At 36.7% G+C, this 20,173-nt stretch overlaps 1 protein-coding gene across 1 annotated transcript in view; it reads left to right on the top strand.

Moving 5' to 3' along the window:
- Window positions 1-20,173, top strand: part of ATP11C (ATPase phospholipid transporting 11C) — a 189,012-nt gene that overhangs the window by 86,711 nt on the left and 82,128 nt on the right. The window contains exons 3-6 of the mRNA XM_063083465.1: window positions 5,623-5,742; window positions 13,700-13,789; window positions 16,150-16,230; window positions 18,140-18,247. Of these exons, the coding sequence (XP_062939535.1) occupies window positions 5,623-5,742; window positions 13,700-13,789; window positions 16,150-16,230; window positions 18,140-18,247 (399 nt within the window). The remainder of the gene's footprint in view (window positions 1-5,622; window positions 5,743-13,699; window positions 13,790-16,149; window positions 16,231-18,139; window positions 18,248-20,173) is intronic.

The raw sequence follows: 20,173 nt of genomic DNA, 5'->3' as shown, positions 1-20,173 counted from the left end.
AAGTGCAGAGTAACTTCTGAGGCCTTGTAGATGTGCTCAGTTCATCTCTAGTTAAGTTTATGTGCATACTGTCAGGCTGTGGATTAGGAAAGATATTTTTTAAGAAGGAAAGTTGAGTTGCTGAGCCAAGTAGGAACTTTGAAAGTCTCAGGTTACTTTCTATAAATGGAAAAACCTCTGAATCATTAAAAAAAAGTTCTGTTAGAATCTTGAATGAAAATGCTCAGAGAATTTTCGATCCATTCTTTTGAAAAGCTGCATTTCATTCTTTAGAACCACATTTCAATAGCATTGAGGTCCTTGGGGTGAGGGCACGGTGGGGGAGGAGGATCAGATTGGGAACACTTAGAATTGATTATCCATCCCTGGTGAAATTAAACTGCTCAGTGGATCACATTGATATGATGAAAGTCCAACCCTGGGCTTCCAAACAAGGTGTTGGTCTTATCCAAGTCTTCATAGTCATTGTTTTTTCCTAAGCATTGTGCTTGCTGATTTAGGTGTTGGTCAGAATATCCATTTCCTGTAGCAGTTTTTATTCAATTAAATGTGCTTTCATTGGGTAATTCCTAATTAGAGACCATCTTTGTGTCTAGGGATGAACTTTGTATATTTAATTGTCTTTTGGTCAGGTGTTTGAGAATTTCAGTTAATGTGACCATAACTAAGCTTTAAAGGCAAAACAGCACGAAATGTCCTGTCTCAATCTTGCTTCACTTCCTCTGTCAAAGGAGGGGGAGACAGCTTAATCACATAAGAAGTTGCAGTAAAAGCAAAATCTGAAAAGTGCGATTTTAAGGATCATTTTAGAGTTGTAACTATAAATTACACATCAAGATTATTCATTTTGGCTTGTTATAATGGAGAGGCTTGGAAACCGCAGCAATTTGACCACTGAATACACTGTAGCAATTTTAACCAAGAAGCTTACTACACTGAAAATGTTCCCTGGCACTGTAGTACTCTCCCCTCTGCACCCCACCTCCTCAAGCCTAGCATGGAAATACTGACTTTTGGGAGCATTTTAATAGACGTCTGAAATTTTGATAAAATGCTTTTTCAATTTTGAGTTTGTTTGGCTCTTTTAAGACTGATTATGCTGTTCAAAAAATACTAGCACTGCAGAGAAGAAAATAGCTTTGGGCTGGGGTGTGGAGAACAGTTTTAAATCATTGCCAAATCTTCAGAATTTAATAAGGATTTTTTGCTCATTTTTATTTGCTATAGGAACTCACAGAGAGCAGTCCAATGACCAATAAAAATAATGCTTTATTGCCAGGGATGACATCAGTTAAGATTATTTGCTGATAACCTAAGTAGCTTTGCATTATATCAGGCCTTGTCCTTTTTTTTTCATTATCAATGATCTGAATAATCGATGAGAGATTAACCACATGCAAAATGAAATATTGAAGGAGAATCTCATTTTGTGAGCAGCTTAAAATGGTTGGAGGGGGCACTTTTTGAGAGTTATTTCTGGTTTTATCCATTGAAAAGCAAATTGTTTAAATTATTTAAAGAAAAAGTGCAGGATTATGTCTGGTATACTAAAAACATGTAGGATGTTAGTAGGGGCAATCACTTGAGTCAAAGAGAGAGAGTATGTGGCAGTAATTCTCAGCCCTAGTTGCAAATTGGAATTGTCACCTGGGGAGTTTCCAGAAAAAATTAAATATTAAATGAAAGGCACAGGCATCAGTATTGTGTTTAAATCTACTGTGTGGCCAGGATTAAGAATCATAGATCTATGGCTAAGTAATAAATTTAAGTCTGCCAACACCTAGAAAGGATAGAGAGGTAGGCTTTGTTTCTGACCCTGTTCCTGCTTTTATAGTGACAGTCTTGTACTGCAGTCTCTATTTTTCCTTAGTTCTTTACCTAGTCACTGGTCCAGAGGCAATCAAGAAACAATTTCTGCTTCAAATGGCTTTCCATTTTTTTATGACTAGCAAATACGCAAGATTTTAAGATAGTACTGGTGGTACTTGGAAAAAGTACTACTTGAATAAGAGTACCATTTTACTTTATTTTATTTTTATTGAGAGGCTATTTTTGGTATAAATTACTTGCTTTTTCTTTTAAACAATATTTAGTTTATACTGTGAAAGTGTAAATCAAGAATACAAAAGGGTGATTTTTATCCTGAGTAAGAAATTTAAATTGCTTTCTCTGTTAATTCATATGTTATAAATATACTTCTGTTATGGCCAACATCCGACGGGTAAAAGAAATTTGCCCAGGAGAACCGGGTGATAGGAAAGGGAAAAGAGTTTATTTCTGGCAGCCAGGGCTAAGCAGGCCAATTGAAGTGCGCAGCCACCAGTTGAAACCTCTTGCAGCTTTTATTTTTAGCTAGGCGGGAATTTTTTGCACCTGACACAATCTAGCCGATGCAAGCAAGCCAGCGATAACATAAGCTAATTTTGTGGGTAGCCCTGTAGCCCCTCCCCACCATGGATTCCCCATAGGGACTTTTCAGGCTAAAATGGCAGAGCCGCCTAAAATGGCATTGGCCATGCTACTCTGTTTATTCCCCCATTTATTTTAGCAAGCGACTTGTACAGAAGCAGAATGCATATGTTAAGGTCAGTAGGGGTTGGGGCGTCCCTTAACACTTCTTAATATTTTTCCATACTTTTTATGTAGTGTGTGGTGTGTCATTAGAGTAGAGTTCATGCCAGCATATTTCAAGTTAAAAAAAAAAATGCTGTTCCTAAGGACATTTGGATGGGAAGCAATTCAGCATAGGATGGACTCCTTATGAATTAAAATTCATTGTGAGGTGGCAGGAATCATACACTCCCACTCCACACTACATTACGTGCTATCCAAATGGGAAGCTTTTTTTATTATTCCTACTTGGAATTTCTCTGCCTTGGCAAAGGTATCTGCATTATTCAAAAATCACAAGAACTAACACCACTGTTTTAACATTCTACATTGGCAGCAAGTAGAAAATTGCATTTACACATGAGTTCAGCATTGCCGTTTTATGTGAACTAAACAGTATTACACAGTTGCAGGAAATTTCCCGAGAGACTACAGGTTCATCAGATTTTAGGAAGAAACAGGCAAGGAAGTCATCTACTTCTTACCGCCCCACCCCCATTCCTTAGGCAGCTCCAAATCCAAACCTGCCTGGCCTAAGGAAACCTTGCCTTATTTTGAAAAATGCTCAGAACTGGACATTCTACAGCTTCTTTCGGTCCCCTATTTCATCATTTAACAAATATCACTGATAGGATCTACACACACAACTCCCCTCCCCCAAACCTGCACAATAATTTCAATCCATTTTCTCCAATTTAATGGAGATACAGATCACTTAGGCCTTATTCCAAAGAGATCAGAGAGAGAATGTATGGGGAAAGCTCTTAGTAAAACTGTAAATGCCATTCAACTGTAGAGAATTTATTAAAATATGATGTGCCTGAAAAAATTTCTTCCTTTTGTTCCCTGACACGGAAGGAAGCTGAAGACAATTCAGAATTGGCGAAGTACTAGTTCAGTCTTGTTTTAAGTTTATCATTGGCCCTGTGATTGAGGGGGGAAATCTATATTGGCAGTGCAGGAAACATCCTGTTTTACTGACCTTCTACCTCCTTTTCCTCTTCTCCCTTTCTACTTGTAGAATGACTTGAGAACTTACATAAATGGTATCTCTTCCTTATCTACTTTATATCCACTTCTTGCTTGAGTGAAAAACAAAACAGCCATATGAGTATTATATTAAAGGTTGCAAATTGCAGCTTATGTATGTACTTGACATTTTCTGTAATTCAAATTGGTACATTTTAAGGATCAAGTCTGTTCTGGAGACTACAGAGGACTTAACCTGCAACAGAAACTAAATAAACTATACATCTGGCAGGTGCATTCACTGTCAGTTCAGGTTTTGCAAAATAAATATTATGGAAAATTTAGTGCTCTTATGAGGAAGTTGTGTCAGACCATGTATATTACTTACCGTTGCAAACAGAGAAGTCAGTTTATGAATCAAAGTTGGTAAAGGTATTGTTTACTTGTTTCCAGGAACTGTTTGAAAGTTTGCCTGCAAATCACTTACTCTTAGTATGCTAAGAACCTTGGACAATCAGTTGTTTTAATGCCCTGTCTTTGGGCAGGTGGGTAGATAGCTAAGCTATCCAGCACAGGTACTTAAAGACTTTTTCAAGATCTCCAGGGATCCCACAAATTCTGTTAGCCCATGCCAGGGTAGTTTTCTAGAAGTTATCCTTTATATACAGCCTGAATTTCTCTCTTCAGTTTATCTCAATTACTTTTTGAGTGATTCCCTAAAAATCTTGAAGGAAGTACCCCACTAAATAATTATTTCATATGCTTAAATGAAAATGGCAAGGCAAGAGGTTTTATTTATACTTCGGGGTGATTTTTGGTTTTTAAACTAAGAAATAATTTTCTGTATAATATCAAGATAAGGTACACAAATTCAGATTGATCTAAACATAGTAGACATTTAGAAAACTTTGCAAGCTCTAGTCTTGCTTAAAATTATTATTTTGAAGGTAGGGATTTACATCTATAATCTTTAAGTAGATCATTGAAAAGAAGGAAAATCTTTGTGACTACATATTTTAAAACATTTTAGGCTGGGGAAATTATCTTTTTAAAACACAATAATGGAAATATACAAATTGATCTTGTTTTCTATCATACTTCCTTTGACTTAAATATCTGGTAGTCTCAAACATGATGATAGAGTACCATCAAAGGAGACTATTCCACATTTATGTAAGAAAGTATATTATTCTGATTTAAGAGAAGAAAGAGTGAAGTCTCAGTGAAATTAAAGGGTAAGATAAAATAAAGCCCAACCGTGGAACTTCTGGATTTAGTGAATCAACTTTTTAAAAATGTGAAAGTGGCAGTAGAAATATATTGTGTGAAATGGGACTTTACAACAATAGGCTCTGAGAGATTGCAAAGGAAGCTCTTTCCTGGAAGGCCAAAGAATTACAAAGTTTCTTTGTAGAAATAGTTGATCATTCCATTAATAGAGGCAGCCATTCTATTTCTGACCTGTATATTTATAAGTAATTATTTTGTGTTTAGAAGTAGTTTGCATTCTGCTTTCTGCTGTCTGGTAAGGTAGTTGACAAGGTTGTCCTCAGTAGTTGTATAGTAAATGAGATATTCCCAGTGAGACCTTTTCTCAGTTAGTGTGTTACTGTGAAGGTGGTTGAGCTTCATTTGGACTGTAGCTGAAAGAAAAATGGCTGGCAGTGAAAATATTGTTTCTTTATGATACTTTCATTTTTTTTTTTTTTTGGAACAGCTGGTGGGTATGTTGATCCAAACCCTTGACCTTGGTATTAAAAGGCTGCAATCTAACCAACCAGCCTAGGATGATTTCTTTAATTATTTTAGAATTGCACTGTTGGCCTCAGAACAGTTAGTTCAAGCAACCTTTTTACCAATCTTCAGTAGGCCAGCAACTAAGAGCTTAGTGGATTTTGAATTTCCTGACAAGATTTTCTTCTCTCCCTACTACTCTCTCTCCCCAGATTATAAGCAAACATGCTTAGACAAGAATTCTGAACTTGTTAAAAGCATGGAGAAATGTGGTGAAAAACTGACTTTTTTCCTCTTTCTCTTGGTCAGTGTGCTGGAGAAGAGAAACGAGTTGGTACACGCACAGTGTTTGTTGGCAACCATTCAGTTTCAGGAACAGAAGCTTACATTGCACAAAGATTTTGTGATAATAGAATAGTCTCATCTAAGGTAAGTTTTTTTTTAAAAAACTTAATAGATGTTCATATAGTGAGTTAGATAATGCACTTATTTTTATTTATGCTTCTGAGGAAGCTGGTGTATTTATATATGCACACATGGATGTGCACTTAAACATATATACCAACTATGGTAATTATTCCCCTGAAAGGCAGTTTATTAAAAAAAAAAAAAAAAACCCATCACTTTGCCTTTTAAGCTGACAGATTATTCACTTGCCCTTCGTTATGACTCACAATACCTGTTCATTATGCGTGTTACTTTAAGCTTTAAAATGCGCTAAAAGCAAGAATTATTTACTTGCGCAAAACTTCCTGAATTTCCCTTGAATGCTGGACTAGGATGTAAATGATTTGCATTCTTTTAGAGGGTGCTGTCCTTGGGCCAGCCGTGGCTCACTCGGGAGAGTGCGGTGCTGATAGAGGGTGCTGTCCTGGTATGACTTTCATTTGCATCTCTTTCTGTTCCCCTTGCTAACCTGCCCCCCCCCCCCCCATTCCACTTCTCAAATACATTACCGGATCAGAAAGGGTGCATTCTGCTCAGTACGCTGCTTGACCCTGTGATCTGTTTAAGAGTTTAATCACTATAGCTGTGTCACCATTGAATAATCATCTTACTTCAGCATAGTTTAGTGTTAAGAGCAGTGGTCTAGAAGTCTGAACACCTGTGTTTAAATCCTGGCCCAACCATTACAAGCTCTTGTCACCTTGGCCAAATTAAGCTCCCTGAGTCTGAATGTTCTCATTGGTGAAATGGGACAATACTCCACATGTGAAAACACTTCTTATAGTTCCTAGTGCCCCCAGTAGTTATCATTCTACAAGTACTGATTTGCTAATCTTTATCTCTGGTTGACCAGGCTAGGTGCTAGGTGCTAGGTGCTAGATAACTGGCCCACTGCCATCTCTTGTAGAGTGAAATAGATCTTGATAATTTTTGGTCACTTTCTCATGCAGCCTGTCAAGGCAGAGCTGAGATGTTGTTGATGTTTGGTTCATTCCACATTTGCAATCACTTGGACTTGAAACACAAAATTATGCCCTTCCTAAAAAAAATAAAAGATTTTGTTTTTCAAACACGCATTTGATTTCTTCTTTGGGTAGTGATAAAGATTATGTCTAGTTAGGAGATTAACGTGTAAAATATGGACAGGACTAGTGAAAAATGGTGTTACCTCATGAGCAGATCTATAAGCTAATGGAACACTGTGAGTATATTTGGATAAAATGTTTGTTTCCTGTTGATCTTATACTCTTATGGTGTTACTGAGACCCCAAGGGTCTGTTTGCTCACCACTCAATAGCCATAATTGAGAGACAAGAGTTGGTATAAGGAAAGGTAGCCTTTAATGAGGAAACTGGCAGCCTGGTGAAATGGTGGACTTATGTCTCAAAGACTATCTCCATCTCTCCCAGGTTTGTCAAAGGGTTTTATGTAGGGGTCTGTGGTGGAAAGTTGATTCATGGTGACCAAGCAGGGATGTGCAGACATGCTTGAGTGTTTCACATGATCATCAAGGAACTTCCCGGGTGGGAGTTAACCAGCGTCGTACTTCATTCTCCATGGGCTCAGTTCCTGTTATTATCAAATAAGATCAGGTTAGTAAGCTAGTAAAGAATGGCCATCTGTGTTAATAATTTTTCTCTAATTATTTGTGTACAATGTAAGAGCAAGAGTCACTGTGTTCTGGCAATTAGCTACAGGCTGTGTGGCTTAGGTTACAGGAAAGAACAAGTTTTTAAAATCAAAGGTTTAACAAAATGGAGTCACTTCTGTTCAAGGTGTTACAATAGCAAAAATTTTCTTCTCAGCCAGGGGTTTATATACCTATGCCCCAGCTAGTGAATAGTCCTTTCACTGGAAATTTTGATTCACCCTGTGATATCCAATTAAGCAATCAGTAGTAGTTCTTTGACTCAGGACCATGGACTTGTAGAACTGAAAGGTCCTAAGAGGTCACCGTGTTCAACTTGCTGACTTTACAGATGGAGAAAACAAAGCCAGGGAAATTAAGTTAGTGACATGATCACCAAGCAGAATTAGTTATGGAGCCAGGAGCAGAATTACTTTATAAGGTTTAATGGCTCTGAATAAAGAGCACCTTTCACATATTGTGCTATTTGGGCTTCTTCCTCATTTTTTCCCTCCTTTTGCATCAAAGTGAAATATAAAATATTGTCTAGGGAATTATTGTTTTCCGTAGTGTTATATTTGAAAGATAGTAAGGTGACATACTGATGATAAAGTGAGTTTTCATTGAACTAGTGATAATCCTTTTGTTGCAATTTACTTTGTTTTCACAATTTAAAAGAATGCATACCTCAGTTTAATTCTTACTCTTTATGCATTTAGTAGAATATTTTTCCGTATTTTATTTAGCTTCAGTTTTGCCAGTAGGTAAAAACAGTGCAATAGAGTATTTTTTTAAAATAGCCAAGAGACCATGGGGCAAATAAAATTCTGTTTCCGAACAGATTGGCGTGCACGTGTGTGTGTGTGTGTGTGTGTGTGTGTGTGTGTGTGTGTGTGTGTGTGTGTGTGTGTGTGTGTACATACACGAATGAAACCAGGATAAAGAAGTGAATATTTCTACATTGAAAGACTAAGACATCTTTTTTTTTCTTCTGTGAATATTATGTGTTTACAATTTTTCTAATTAACTTCTGATTAACTGATCTACTTTTTATAAAAGCTCTAGAGCAGAAAAAGGAATTGGCAGTATAGTAACTTCAGTAAAAGAATGAAATCTTAATACCATACTTTTAATATAATGAACAATTTTGAGGATAGTATACAGTATAGTGGTGATGAGCTTCATTCCTGGATACAGAAGACCTAGGTTTGAAGTTAAAGTAAGTCATTTAACTTCCCTACATCTCAATTTTCTTATCTGTAAAATAGGAATATTTATAGTACCTACCTCATGGGATTGTGGTGAGCACGAAATAAAATAATCCACATAAAGCATTTAGCACTGTAATTGGCATGTAGTAACAATCTAATAAACAGTAGCTGCTATTGTCATTTGTGCTTCTGTGATTATTATTATTACAGTATTGAGCAGTGTGGAGAAAATAGAGTAGTCAGGCCCCCTTGCCTCAGGTCTGGGTGGAGGTGGTGCGCCATATTCGTTGTAAACAAGCTGTGGGTGGAGGTAATGTGCATGCTTGCCCATGTATCTTTAGTTTTGTTGGTATTCTTGTGTTCTTCAGTTTGTGAAGCAGCAGCTGGCTGGCAGAGAGCTGTGTCTAAAAATAGAGCATGTTTACTTTGCTGGCAGCTGCTCAGGTTTTTTTGGACTTTGCCAGTAGCAGTTGAGTTCTGAGTTTCTCTTTGGACTGCCTAACTCTCAGAGGTGCTTTCGCATGCGCGTGTGTACACGCACGCTGAATAAAGACTACTCTTCCTTCAACCAAGGCTCCAAGGACCTTTCTTCCAGTTACCTGGCTTGTAGACCTGCATGTAAAGGGTTTGCGACCCAGTCTGGACAATGGGCTTGAGGGGTCTGTGAGGTCCAGACCCAGCCCTAGCTCTACAAGCAGCACTATTGATTTCTTCAGGGTCATGTATTTTGAATGTGTGCGGGGGTAGTCTCTTTTATAACACCACGCTCTAACCACCTGAGCTAACCAGCCAGCGCAGGTAGTCTGTTTTAAAAAGAGGTCTTCATGTCTACTCTGGAGAGACCAACAGTTTCATAATTTAACTTTATCTTTCTCATATTGTCTTTTGGCTATTTGTATTTGTACCAGAATCTTTTAATTGGAGAAGTAAACAATATATAGAATATGTTAGCTGCCTTCCAACTTTGTAGCAAGTGTTGATTTCCTTTCTCCACCCTTCAGTAATTAAAAATAAGTCTACCATAATTGGGTGCTTTTTTTGCTTGTTTGGAAATAACAGTAGTAATGTCATTGTAATGCTGGGAATAAATGTTTTTAATGCAGAAACACTGAGGACAAACACTTTGACCTACTTCAAATTTTATTTACTTATAAAATTACTGTTCTTCCCCCCCCCCCCCCCCGGAACACAAATACTTTCTTTAGAAAAATTTGTTGTCTGCAGCCTTACTACTTTAATGCACTCTGCAGGGACCTTTGAGAATCACCCGAATTTTGTAGCTGGTACAAAACCTGGAAATTCTCTTCTTTAGCAAAAGGAGCATTGATCACACCCTGCTAAGGTTTTTAGGGTCTCTAGCTTCCATCATGTTTATCTGTTTTACAGTTTTTTCCTTTAAAAATCCTGAGCCTCATCTGGAAGTCTCTTTAGTGGAATAAGAATGAGGGAGCCCCACTTAACTCTTTTTGAAGTATTCCCAAGGTTAAGTACTCCTGTGTGTAAGAATGTCTTGGATTAGTTTCAAGCCAAAATTGCACTAGCATTTCTCATTTTAAAAATCAGAATCGTCAGTAGAATTTGTTAGACTTCTATTTGTCTCAATCTTAGCTAACTCCCTGAAGGTTCCTTTTCATTGCCTCTTTGTTTATTTTTACTCTTTTTTTTTTTTTTTTTTTTTTGGAGGCTGGCCAGAATGGGAATCCAATCACTTGATCTTGGTGTTATAACACCATGCTCTAACCAACTGAATTAACTGGCTGGCCCCAAGGTGCCTTTGTAAAAGTTGCTAAATTTTGATCTAGTTATGTCCTGGTAACTCCTTTTGCTGTTTCATCTGAATTTATGGTGAAAGAGCAATGCTTAAAAAAGAGAATGTTCTAGATGACATTAGTAATGAAAATGAAAGAAGACTGCTATGATACTCAAAATTGGATTTAATGCCTACATCAAGGAGAGTTGGTAAAAATAGATACAGTAATTTAGCAAAGTGAACAGTTACTCAAGATACAGCTGTTTATTTACTACTAATCTCAAAGTATAGTTATTTGTCCCATTGCATCCAAAAAGTCAAGGCTCATTCTGATAGTTCATTCACAATGGCTGCTAACTTTATTAATTACTTTAAATAGCTACTACTACATTTTTTACCTGCTTCTCTTTCTCTTGTGTTGTACAGACACATTAAAACAAGTTATTTGGAACTTTAGCTTCCCCATCAGCATTTTAAATGCTAAATCGGAAATTTTGGAGACTTCAGGTAAAAACAAGTAAAGTACTAAAGCCTCCTTTTGCTTGAATGAAATAATAGACTCAAAATGGAGATTCACTTCATCTTCTCTCTTTTTAATTAGGAAAGTTGTTATCAGATTTTGATTTCAAATTAAATTAGGTGGTAGATGGTTGAGGCAGTGACCTATATAACTTTTTCACAAAACTGCATCTTTAAGAGGCCACACTTGTGTGCCAATTATTTAATTCACTATAAAGCAGATGTAAAATGCATTGTATATAATTGGAAAGCTGGCATTTTTCTATAGAAACAGTTTTAAACAGATTCTAAATGTCGCAGTTGCCTCTAAAGTTTATAGTTGCATGTTAAAATAGTATTAAAAAATCCATTTACTGACTTCTCTCAGCAAGAATTTATCACACAAAAAAATCTCAATTCTCATCATGTCTAAAACAACTGCTATACACGTTTTCTTCCTGTGATTAACATTGTTTGGGGTTTGTAGCAATTGACCAATCCTGAGCCCATTTTTGAGATAAACAAGTTAATTTAAATAACTTGTGTATACGGCTCTAACTCAATTTCACTTTTAATTAGAAAACTGTCTAAAAAGTAGGCTTCTGTATTAGTTCGTTTTCTGTTGCTTATAATGGGATACTTGAAACTGGGTAATTTATAAGAAAATGAAATTTATTTCTTAACAGTTTTGGAGGCTGGGAAGTCCAAAGTCAAAGGACACGTCTGGTGAGGGACTTCTTAGTGGATACTCTGTACAGAGTCTAGTGGGAACACAGTGTGTCACATAGCGAGAGATGAACAAGAGCTCTTTAGCGTCCTCACTTCTTCTCCTTCTAAAGCTACACGTCTACTCCCTGATAACTCATAAATCCAATAACCCGTTAATCTATGAATGTTTTCACGAAGGCCCCATCCTCAAGATCCAATCACCTCTTAACGGCCCCACCTTTCAAATATCATATTGGTGATTAAACACCAACATGAGTTTGAGGGGACATTCAAACTATAGCAGCTTCTCTTGGACTGCATTAACATGTTAGATGTGTATTATAATAAAAAGATGTGCTAGAAGCTTATTTGCCTTTTAGTTAAACCAGTGGAGTAAATGGCCAAGGCTCACGTTTTAATCAAGATTTCACATATGCCTTCTATGTGCCAAACATCGTAGTAGGCACCAGTGGTAAGGGGCCTTGTGACGTGGTCCCTGACCCCTTAATAGCTCATGTGATGGAGAGAAAAGGGCATATAGCAATAGTTTCCTATAAAGGGAATAACCAGCATTCCTTAAGGGAGCAGTTTATTTATTAAAACAGTGGTAAACTAACAGTTGGGGCTTAGAAACAACAAAAACAAAGTATTCCCTTTTGATTTGTTAACATCATTCCCCACAGAGGACTCTACCTGCCCTTAATGCTTATTTGTTTAATTAAAATCCCTTTAGTTTGAAGATAGAAGGTCAACACAGCAGAAGCTCAGCTGTTAGTATATTGTTGGAGTTTAGCATATTGTTTTACAAAATTGATCTTACATAATTGAGAAAGTTCAGTGCCAGTCTGCACTACTAGTGTATGTCAGCTTTAAAGTGAAGGGATCAGTGGTTTTGAGTGGTTTTTAGTTTTGGTCACATGCTGCTTTACAAATCTCATGAAAAGTGTGTACTCTTCTCACAAGGGGTGAAATCCATACATAATTCTGCACTTCTTTTTGAATAATCCTACCTAAGGCACTTCCTTAGACTCCTGGAGGAAGAACTTTCTAAGTTGGCTATTGGTTGTAATGCAGCTGCTCCATTGAATGTATTTGACCCATTTTGTCTTCATGCTTTTGAGATTCCCTGAACTTTGAGCTCATAAGCCTTTTAAAAAAGAGGGCTTAGTAATAAATTCCCATAAACTGTGTCATGCTTTGCGTGGCTTTTCAGTCACCTTATTAATGAGTATGTTCTCTTATTATGCAGATAATTGGGATGGAGGTTGTCCAACTGCAAAGTCAGCTTTTTGGGTTAAGAAACATTTCTTTCTTTCTAGTTTCTGGTCTTCTTTATTAAGGCTTCTAGAAAATCTGACTTCTTCTGGTGACTTTTAAATGACCCCATCCTTGAGCTTAAGGTGTCAGTGAGAAAGTACATGTGGTTTAACAGTTGGCTTAGAGTTTTCTCCTTCTGCCCATGTGCAATGTAGCATTGAAATCTTCACCTGTTACCAATTACCAAAGTCTAGGGTGGTATCTTGTTGATTAAAGTGAAAGCCCTTAATGACCCAGGCTTGTGTATACACCTTCTCAGCTGTCAAATGGAGATGGCGTGTACCAGATAGGGACAGTTAAATCTGTGCTGATGATCAAGATAGTTGAGTCGGCAATTATTTGGTTCATTCATTCATCCATGCAAATAATTTGTCTGCTTTGATCCAGGCTTTGTGCTAGGTGTTGGAAAAAAAATAGTAAACAAGACAGGTGAATAACCTGTCCCTATAGGACTCATCACCTATTGAGGGAAAAACTTTAATAAAAAATACACACATATATAATTCACTGTAATGAGGATTACCAAGGAAGTCTATATAAGATGATATGAAAACTCATAAAAAGGAACTTAATTTAGATTGAAGCAGAGAAAGCAAAGGTATGGGACTAGATGGTCATTGTACTCTGATTGAAAACTTGAAAAAAGTTTTTATATACTACTATACCTGTAAATATATGCTTATGTGTATGTGTGAGGTTTGGGTTTCAAAGGGCCGGATAATATTAAATGTCACTTTGTATGATAATTTGGACACATATCAGTCATTACTATTAGGGTTTTTCAAGTTTCCTTTCTAACAATGTTCTCTTTTTCTTACTCCCTTACAGTATACACTTTGGAATTTCCTCCCAAAGAATCTGTTTGAACAGTTTAGAAGAATCGCAAATTTTTATTTTCTCATCATTTTCCTTGTACAGGTAAGAGCTCCATAAACAGCTACTCAACTTTTAGGAACTTGATTGCTTCAAACAAAATTTCAGTTTATTTTTAACCTTAAAATGCCCTGTGATAATAAAAAGATGTTCTAGCGGTTATTTATAATATGACTTTTTAAAGTAGAAATATTACATATTAAGATTTATATGATTTTATAGCTTTCATGAAGTAGTATTTTTATTAGAATGAGTTTTTTTATTGTTACTTTTTAAAAAACTTCCATGCATTTTATATTTTTGTTCATCCTAGAAAGACATGTACCATTAAGTTAAATGGTATATATCAAAATTGAAAATAGTTCAAACTAATAGTTTTACTTTGTTAAACACCAGTTTCAGCCTAATTGAAAATTTAAATCATGTATCTTCCTGATTACCAGTTTTGCTCTGCCTCATTCACTTACTTTAAGGGCAAAAGCCTAGTAGACCAACCAATTTGCTTCTGTGTTCCTTCTACTGTTTTGTGTTTTGTGTTTTAAATTTTAGACATCTTAAATTGCATCATCTTTAAGTCTATAAGCTATCAAAACCTTTTCCTTGCCATAACTACCCCCTAAAAATTTTACTACATTAAAGGTACTTTTTTTCTCATTTCATTTTTTAAATGAAGCAGAAACATCCCAATGAAGTTGCTCAAATGTCTTGTGGATGTTAAGTGCTTTTGTTTATCCACTTTGAAGCTTTAAGTAAATGGTACTGTAATTTAATTTAACCATGCTACTTAAAACCAATCTGGGATGTAATATGGGAAAAAGCCAATTTCAGTCCTGAATGATGGAACATTTCAAAAGGAGCTCCTCCAGGTGTATGGTCAGATGTCAAACAGACGTAAACTACATAGAGGATTCTGCTACCAAGAATCATTCTACTTGGCAGGCGGTGCATTTTAGTTCAATTCAACAAATGTATACCAAGCACCTGCTGTGTACCATGCGGTAGTCCAGATAAGAAAGATGGTAGCAGGTAAAATGAAGATAAAGATACGGCTTTCCTACCCATAGCTCAGAAGACAGTCATGTATTCACTTAATTTGATGTATAAAAAGTCATTCAAGTAGTGTGCGCAAAATACAATGGGTATACAGCAGAAGTTATGATTCTTTTATACCCAAGAGGAGCTTGAGAAGTCTTTTAAAGAGTGAGTAATATCTGAACTGAGACTTGAAGGACTAGAAGGGTTTACCTGGTGGAGAATCTGGGACCTGTATCTCAGGGGTAGGGAAGAGATTGCCTAAAGGCACAGAGCCATGTAAAAGCCACGTGCGTTCATGGAAGTGTATGCTATATCTGTAGTACAGGGTGAATAGCAGGGCAGGTCTGGCTAGGAGTTGAAGATGAGAGTCAGTGAGTTGTGGGCAGAGTGAACTCATGATCCTCTCTGCCTCAAATCAAGTTCCCTTTCAGTATTTTCTATTTCAGTGAGTGACAACAATATCCACCCAGGCAAGTTAACCAGACACTTGGCAGATACCTTTAATCAGCACTTACATCTAATTCCTTACTATTCCTGCCATTTTTTGACTCCTAAATATCTCCAAAACTTCTTTCTGTGTCTCTAGAACTTCTTTCCATCCTGGTCCAAGCTATCATCTTTCACCTGGATTATAGCAGTAGCCTCCTAAATGGATCCCTGCCTCCACTCTTGTTCCCTTCCAGTCTGTCTTCCTCGAAGCAGTGAGAATGGTCTGTTCACAGTGCAGTTCTATTCTCCCTGCCTAAAACCTTCAGGGATTTTCTCACTATTTGTGGGATAAAAAATGAACAGCTTACTCTGGCCTGGAGTGCCCTGCATAGTCTGGCCCCTGCATCCCTCTGCCAGCCCCATCTTGTACCACACTCCCTCTAGCCACTGGCTTCCTTGAGTTCCTTTTGTGTGCTATCCTTCCTCCTACCACAGAGTGCCTGGAAAGCCTTGTTCCATCTAGTTAACTACTATTTACTATTCAGATCTCAGCATCTGCACACTTGTTTTAATGTCTGGTTTTCCCTATTAGCTACCAGCTATATAAAGTTAGGGACTTGTCTTCATCTTGTTTGAAGCAACATCTCTGGAGACTGGCTGATAATAGCACAGGGGCTGACAGAATGGTGCTGAATACATAGGTGGTAAATGAATGGATATAGTTCAGTAAAGGGGTTAATCCAAGCTGGGATAAAAACTAAGCCTGAACTTAGCACTATTTTTTAAACTAACTGCTGTGTAAATTGCTTTTGTTTTAACGAAAATTAACGTTCACCGTGCAAATAGAATGTGTTTTGTCTGTATTTCTGTCTGAAATGTTTCATCATGTAAGTTCTGCATATCAGTTAATGACTAATTTTCATTTTAATTTATTTACCTAGGTCACAGTAGACACACCAACTAGCCCAGTTACCAGTGGACTTCCACTTTTCTTTGTTATAACTGTTACAGCCATCAAGCAGGTAACTTTCTTATTTACACTTATGCCTGCATTTCAGTCCAGGCTGGTTTGTATTTCATTGTCAAAGGCTCATTTTCATATTTATATGCAGCAGGCAGTATCCTTGATGGATTTAGTATATATTTGATTCCACAAAAAACCTATTAAAATGATTATAAGACACATTCTTTATATATTTGCTCTTTTCCTCCTCAATATCTGAGTGTGGAGCTGTAAACATAAAAGAAAGAATAGGTAGAATTTACAGTTCAGTCAGGAAATGGAAGTGCATTTCTAATGTGCATTGATTGTTTCAGTGTGGTATGTCTGTCTGAAAAATTCCCTTTCTAGTGGATTTTTTGTTGTAGTTGTCTATAGCAGAGAACTCAAGAGCACAAATAGTTTAATTTTATTGTCTTTCCTGAGGCTGCTGAAGGGGTTGGTGGGTAGAGGGACTTTTATTCCTGATTCTTGTCAGAGCTGCTGATGAATTGCCACAGATTGTGATGTGGATGTCTTTGAAGTAATTTGGGGCATTTGCTTTTTTTTTTTTTTTTTTTAATTAGTACCTTTGAAAAATTTCAGATGAAATTGAAAATGGAAACGGGAAACTGGATGTGAAGGGGTGGGTTAACTTAACAATATTTATCATGTATTGGGATAGTCTACGAGACCTATTTACAAGAATACTTTTAGATAGTACTTATCAAAGTGCTTTTTAAAAGTATCCAAAGAAGCTTGCAAAATGAAGGTCTGCTTGTCGGTATTAGGAACAAAGTTTCCTTTCTCTTGGGGTTATCTTGTCTTGTATCTTGCCTACCAGGAACTGTAAGAATATTTTATCAAGTATTTGGTTGCTAAATAAAGACTTTTGGAATGTTCTTTCCCTTAGGCTGTTAGGATTATTTTCTTTGATATCATAAAGTTGCTGGTTCCCAGAATAGCATGTTTGCTTTTCAAAGGCTTTTACTAATTCATTTTACTCCCAGTACTAGTTCACATTTGGGCTCTTTCTTTCTTCATGGGTCACAGAATATACCCTATGAAGTGATAGCCCAGCATTGTCATAAATAGGGACAGAAGAGGAATGGGTGTAGCACCCGAGGGGGGAAAAAAAGGGTGGAAGGTGATCAAGTGATTTTTCAAACAGTTGTGTATGAAAAGGTACAGACATTATTGCAACAACAGCAAAGAAAAGGGGGCATAAAAAAGGAGAGGTCATGCTCAAATGAACATCCTCTTTCTTTAGTTCTTTTGGCTTAAATATACTCCAGACAAAAAGCCCAAAGAAAAATGAACCATTAGATCTTTCCCTGATTACTTTTAACTCTAAAAAATGAACACCAATATTTATTCTTTTTTATCGCCAAGTCAGTAGAGAAGTTTAGCTGTCGATCTCTTAAAACTTATAGATTCTCTACAAGAACAATTCTAACTTTTCTGTTCTCTGCTGGTGAGGGGAAATTACATTTCCTTGGAGATAATTACTTCAACAATCTACTACAATATGTACAGAAGGATATATTTAAGTGGTTAGGTCTATAAGAAAATGAAAACCTAGAACAATTTTTTTTCAAATTAAAAAAGTATAGAGAATGAACATTAACTTGAATAAAAGTAGAATTAGAAGAATAAATCATAGTGTTTTACAGATGAAGAATATTAAGACTCTAATGCTTGTGTTTTCATTAATATTTATCTGAAGATGGAGGAACCTTTTAACACAATAAAGCTATTTACCTAAGGGGTATTTTGAAAGTGTGTTTCTGATTTGCTATTAAAATGTACAGCATTGTCTCTTTAGCATTGTGAGTTGACATTAATATTGCAATTATAAATATATGCTGTTGACTCTTAGGGGGTATAGAAATTTATTAACAACTTTACTTCGCTATCTGAACTTGATTATATAGTTATTTTTATCCTTCTAGGGATATGAAGATTGGCTGCGACACAGAGCTGACAATGAAGTCAACAAGAGCACTGTTTACATTATTGAAAATGCAAAACGAGTGAGAAAAGAAAGTGAAAAAATCAAGGTATTTTTTAGTTCACTTCTATTTTTATTGTAAAAATACACCATTTTAAAGAGTACAATTCAGTGTCATTAATACATTCACACTGTTGTGCAACCATCAACACTGTCTAGTTCCTCGGGCCGAGCCCGTGGCGCACTCGGGAGAGTGTGGCGCTGGGAGCGAGAGGACGCTCCCGCCGTGGGTTCGGATCCTATATAGGAATGGCCGGTGCACTCACTGGCTGAGTACCGGTCACGAAAAAGACAAAAAAAAAAAAAAAACCACTGTCTAGTTCCAGAACATTTTCATCACCCAAAAAGGAAACCCCATACCCATTAAGCAGTCATTCCACATTCCTTCTTCCTTTCAGGCTCTGGCAACTTCCTTCCAGGCTCTGTCTCTTTGGATTTACATATTTTGAATATTTCGTATAAATGGAATCATACACTACATGGCCTTTTCTATCTTGCTTTTTTCAGTCAGAATAATAGTTTTCAGGCTCATCTCCATTGTAGCATGTATCAGCACTTCATCCTTTTTGATGTGTGAATGATATCCTATTGTATGGAAATACCACATTTTGTTTCTCTGTTCATCAGTTGATGGACATTTGGGTTATTTGCACCTTTTGGCTATTATGAATATTGCTGCTATGAACATTCAAGTACAAGTTTTTGTTTGAACATCAGTATTCAATTCTTTGGGGTACATATCTAGGAAGAAAACTGCTGGGTCCTGTGGTAATTCTGTGTTTAACTTTTTGATGAACTGCGAAACTGTTTTCCATAGTAGTCACACCATTTTACATTCCCACCAGCAATGTATAAGAATTCCAAGGTACTATTATTTTTTTAAGATCTCAGGCAATTTAATTTTTTATTCAAATAAATCCCTGTTTATTATTACCCATGAATTCCCTGTCAAATAACATCTTTGACTTGTTTATATCAAAGACTTTTTTTGGTTCCCGGTAGATTTTTTTTTTTTTTTAATTAAAAGAAATCCTAGATTGATTGATTGATTGATTGATTTTTGGGCAGCTGGCCAGTAAGGGGATCCAAACCCTTGGCCTTGGTGTTATAACACCACACACTAACCAACTGAGCTAACCTGCCAGCCCTCCCAGATTTTTAAAATTAATAAACTGTATTTTTAGAGAAGTTTTAGGTTCTTAGCAAAATTGAGCAGAAAGTATAGAGAGTTCCTATATACCCAATGCCCCCCTGCCCCCCAAACACACTTTCCAACTATCAACATCTCACACTGGAATTGTATGACTGTTACAATCAATGAATCTATTTTGACACAACGTTATTTCTTTTTTTTTTTTTTTTATTATTATTATTTTTTAAATATGTTGAGCTTCTTGCATCTTTTTTTTTTTTTAATTTTATTTTGTCGATATACATTGTAGCTGATTATTGCTCCCCATCACCAAGACCTCCCTCCCTTCTCCCTCCCCCCCCTCCCCCCCAACAATGTCCTTTCTGTTTGCTTGTCGTATCAACTTCAAATAATTGTGGTTGTTATATCTTCTCCCCCCCCCACTCGGTTTTGTGTGTGTGTGTGTGTGTGTGTGTGTGTGTGTGTGTGTGTGTGTGTGTGTGTGTGTGTGTGTGTGTGAATTTATATATTAATTTTTAGCTCCCACCAATAAGTGAGAACATGTGGTATTTCTCTTTCTGTGCCTGACTTGTTTCACTTAATATAATTCTCTCAAGGTCCATCCATGTTGTTGCAAATGACAGTATTTCATTCGTTTTTATAGCTGAGTAGTTTTCCATTGTGTAGATGTACCACATTTTCCGTATCCACTCATCCGATGATGGGCATTTGGGCTGGTTCCAACTCTTGGCTATTGTAAAGAGTGCTGCGATAAACATTGGGGAACAGGTATACCTTCGACTTGATGATTTCCATTCCTCTGGGTATATTCCCAACAGTGGG

Source organism: Cynocephalus volans, chromosome X, assembly GCF_027409185.1.
Source record: "Cynocephalus volans isolate mCynVol1 chromosome X, mCynVol1.pri, whole genome shotgun sequence".
Lineage (NCBI taxonomy): Eukaryota > Metazoa > Chordata > Mammalia > Dermoptera > Cynocephalidae > Cynocephalus > Cynocephalus volans.
Note: the sequence above shows the minus strand (reverse complement) of the source record. Positions and strands in the feature narration are given on the sequence as shown.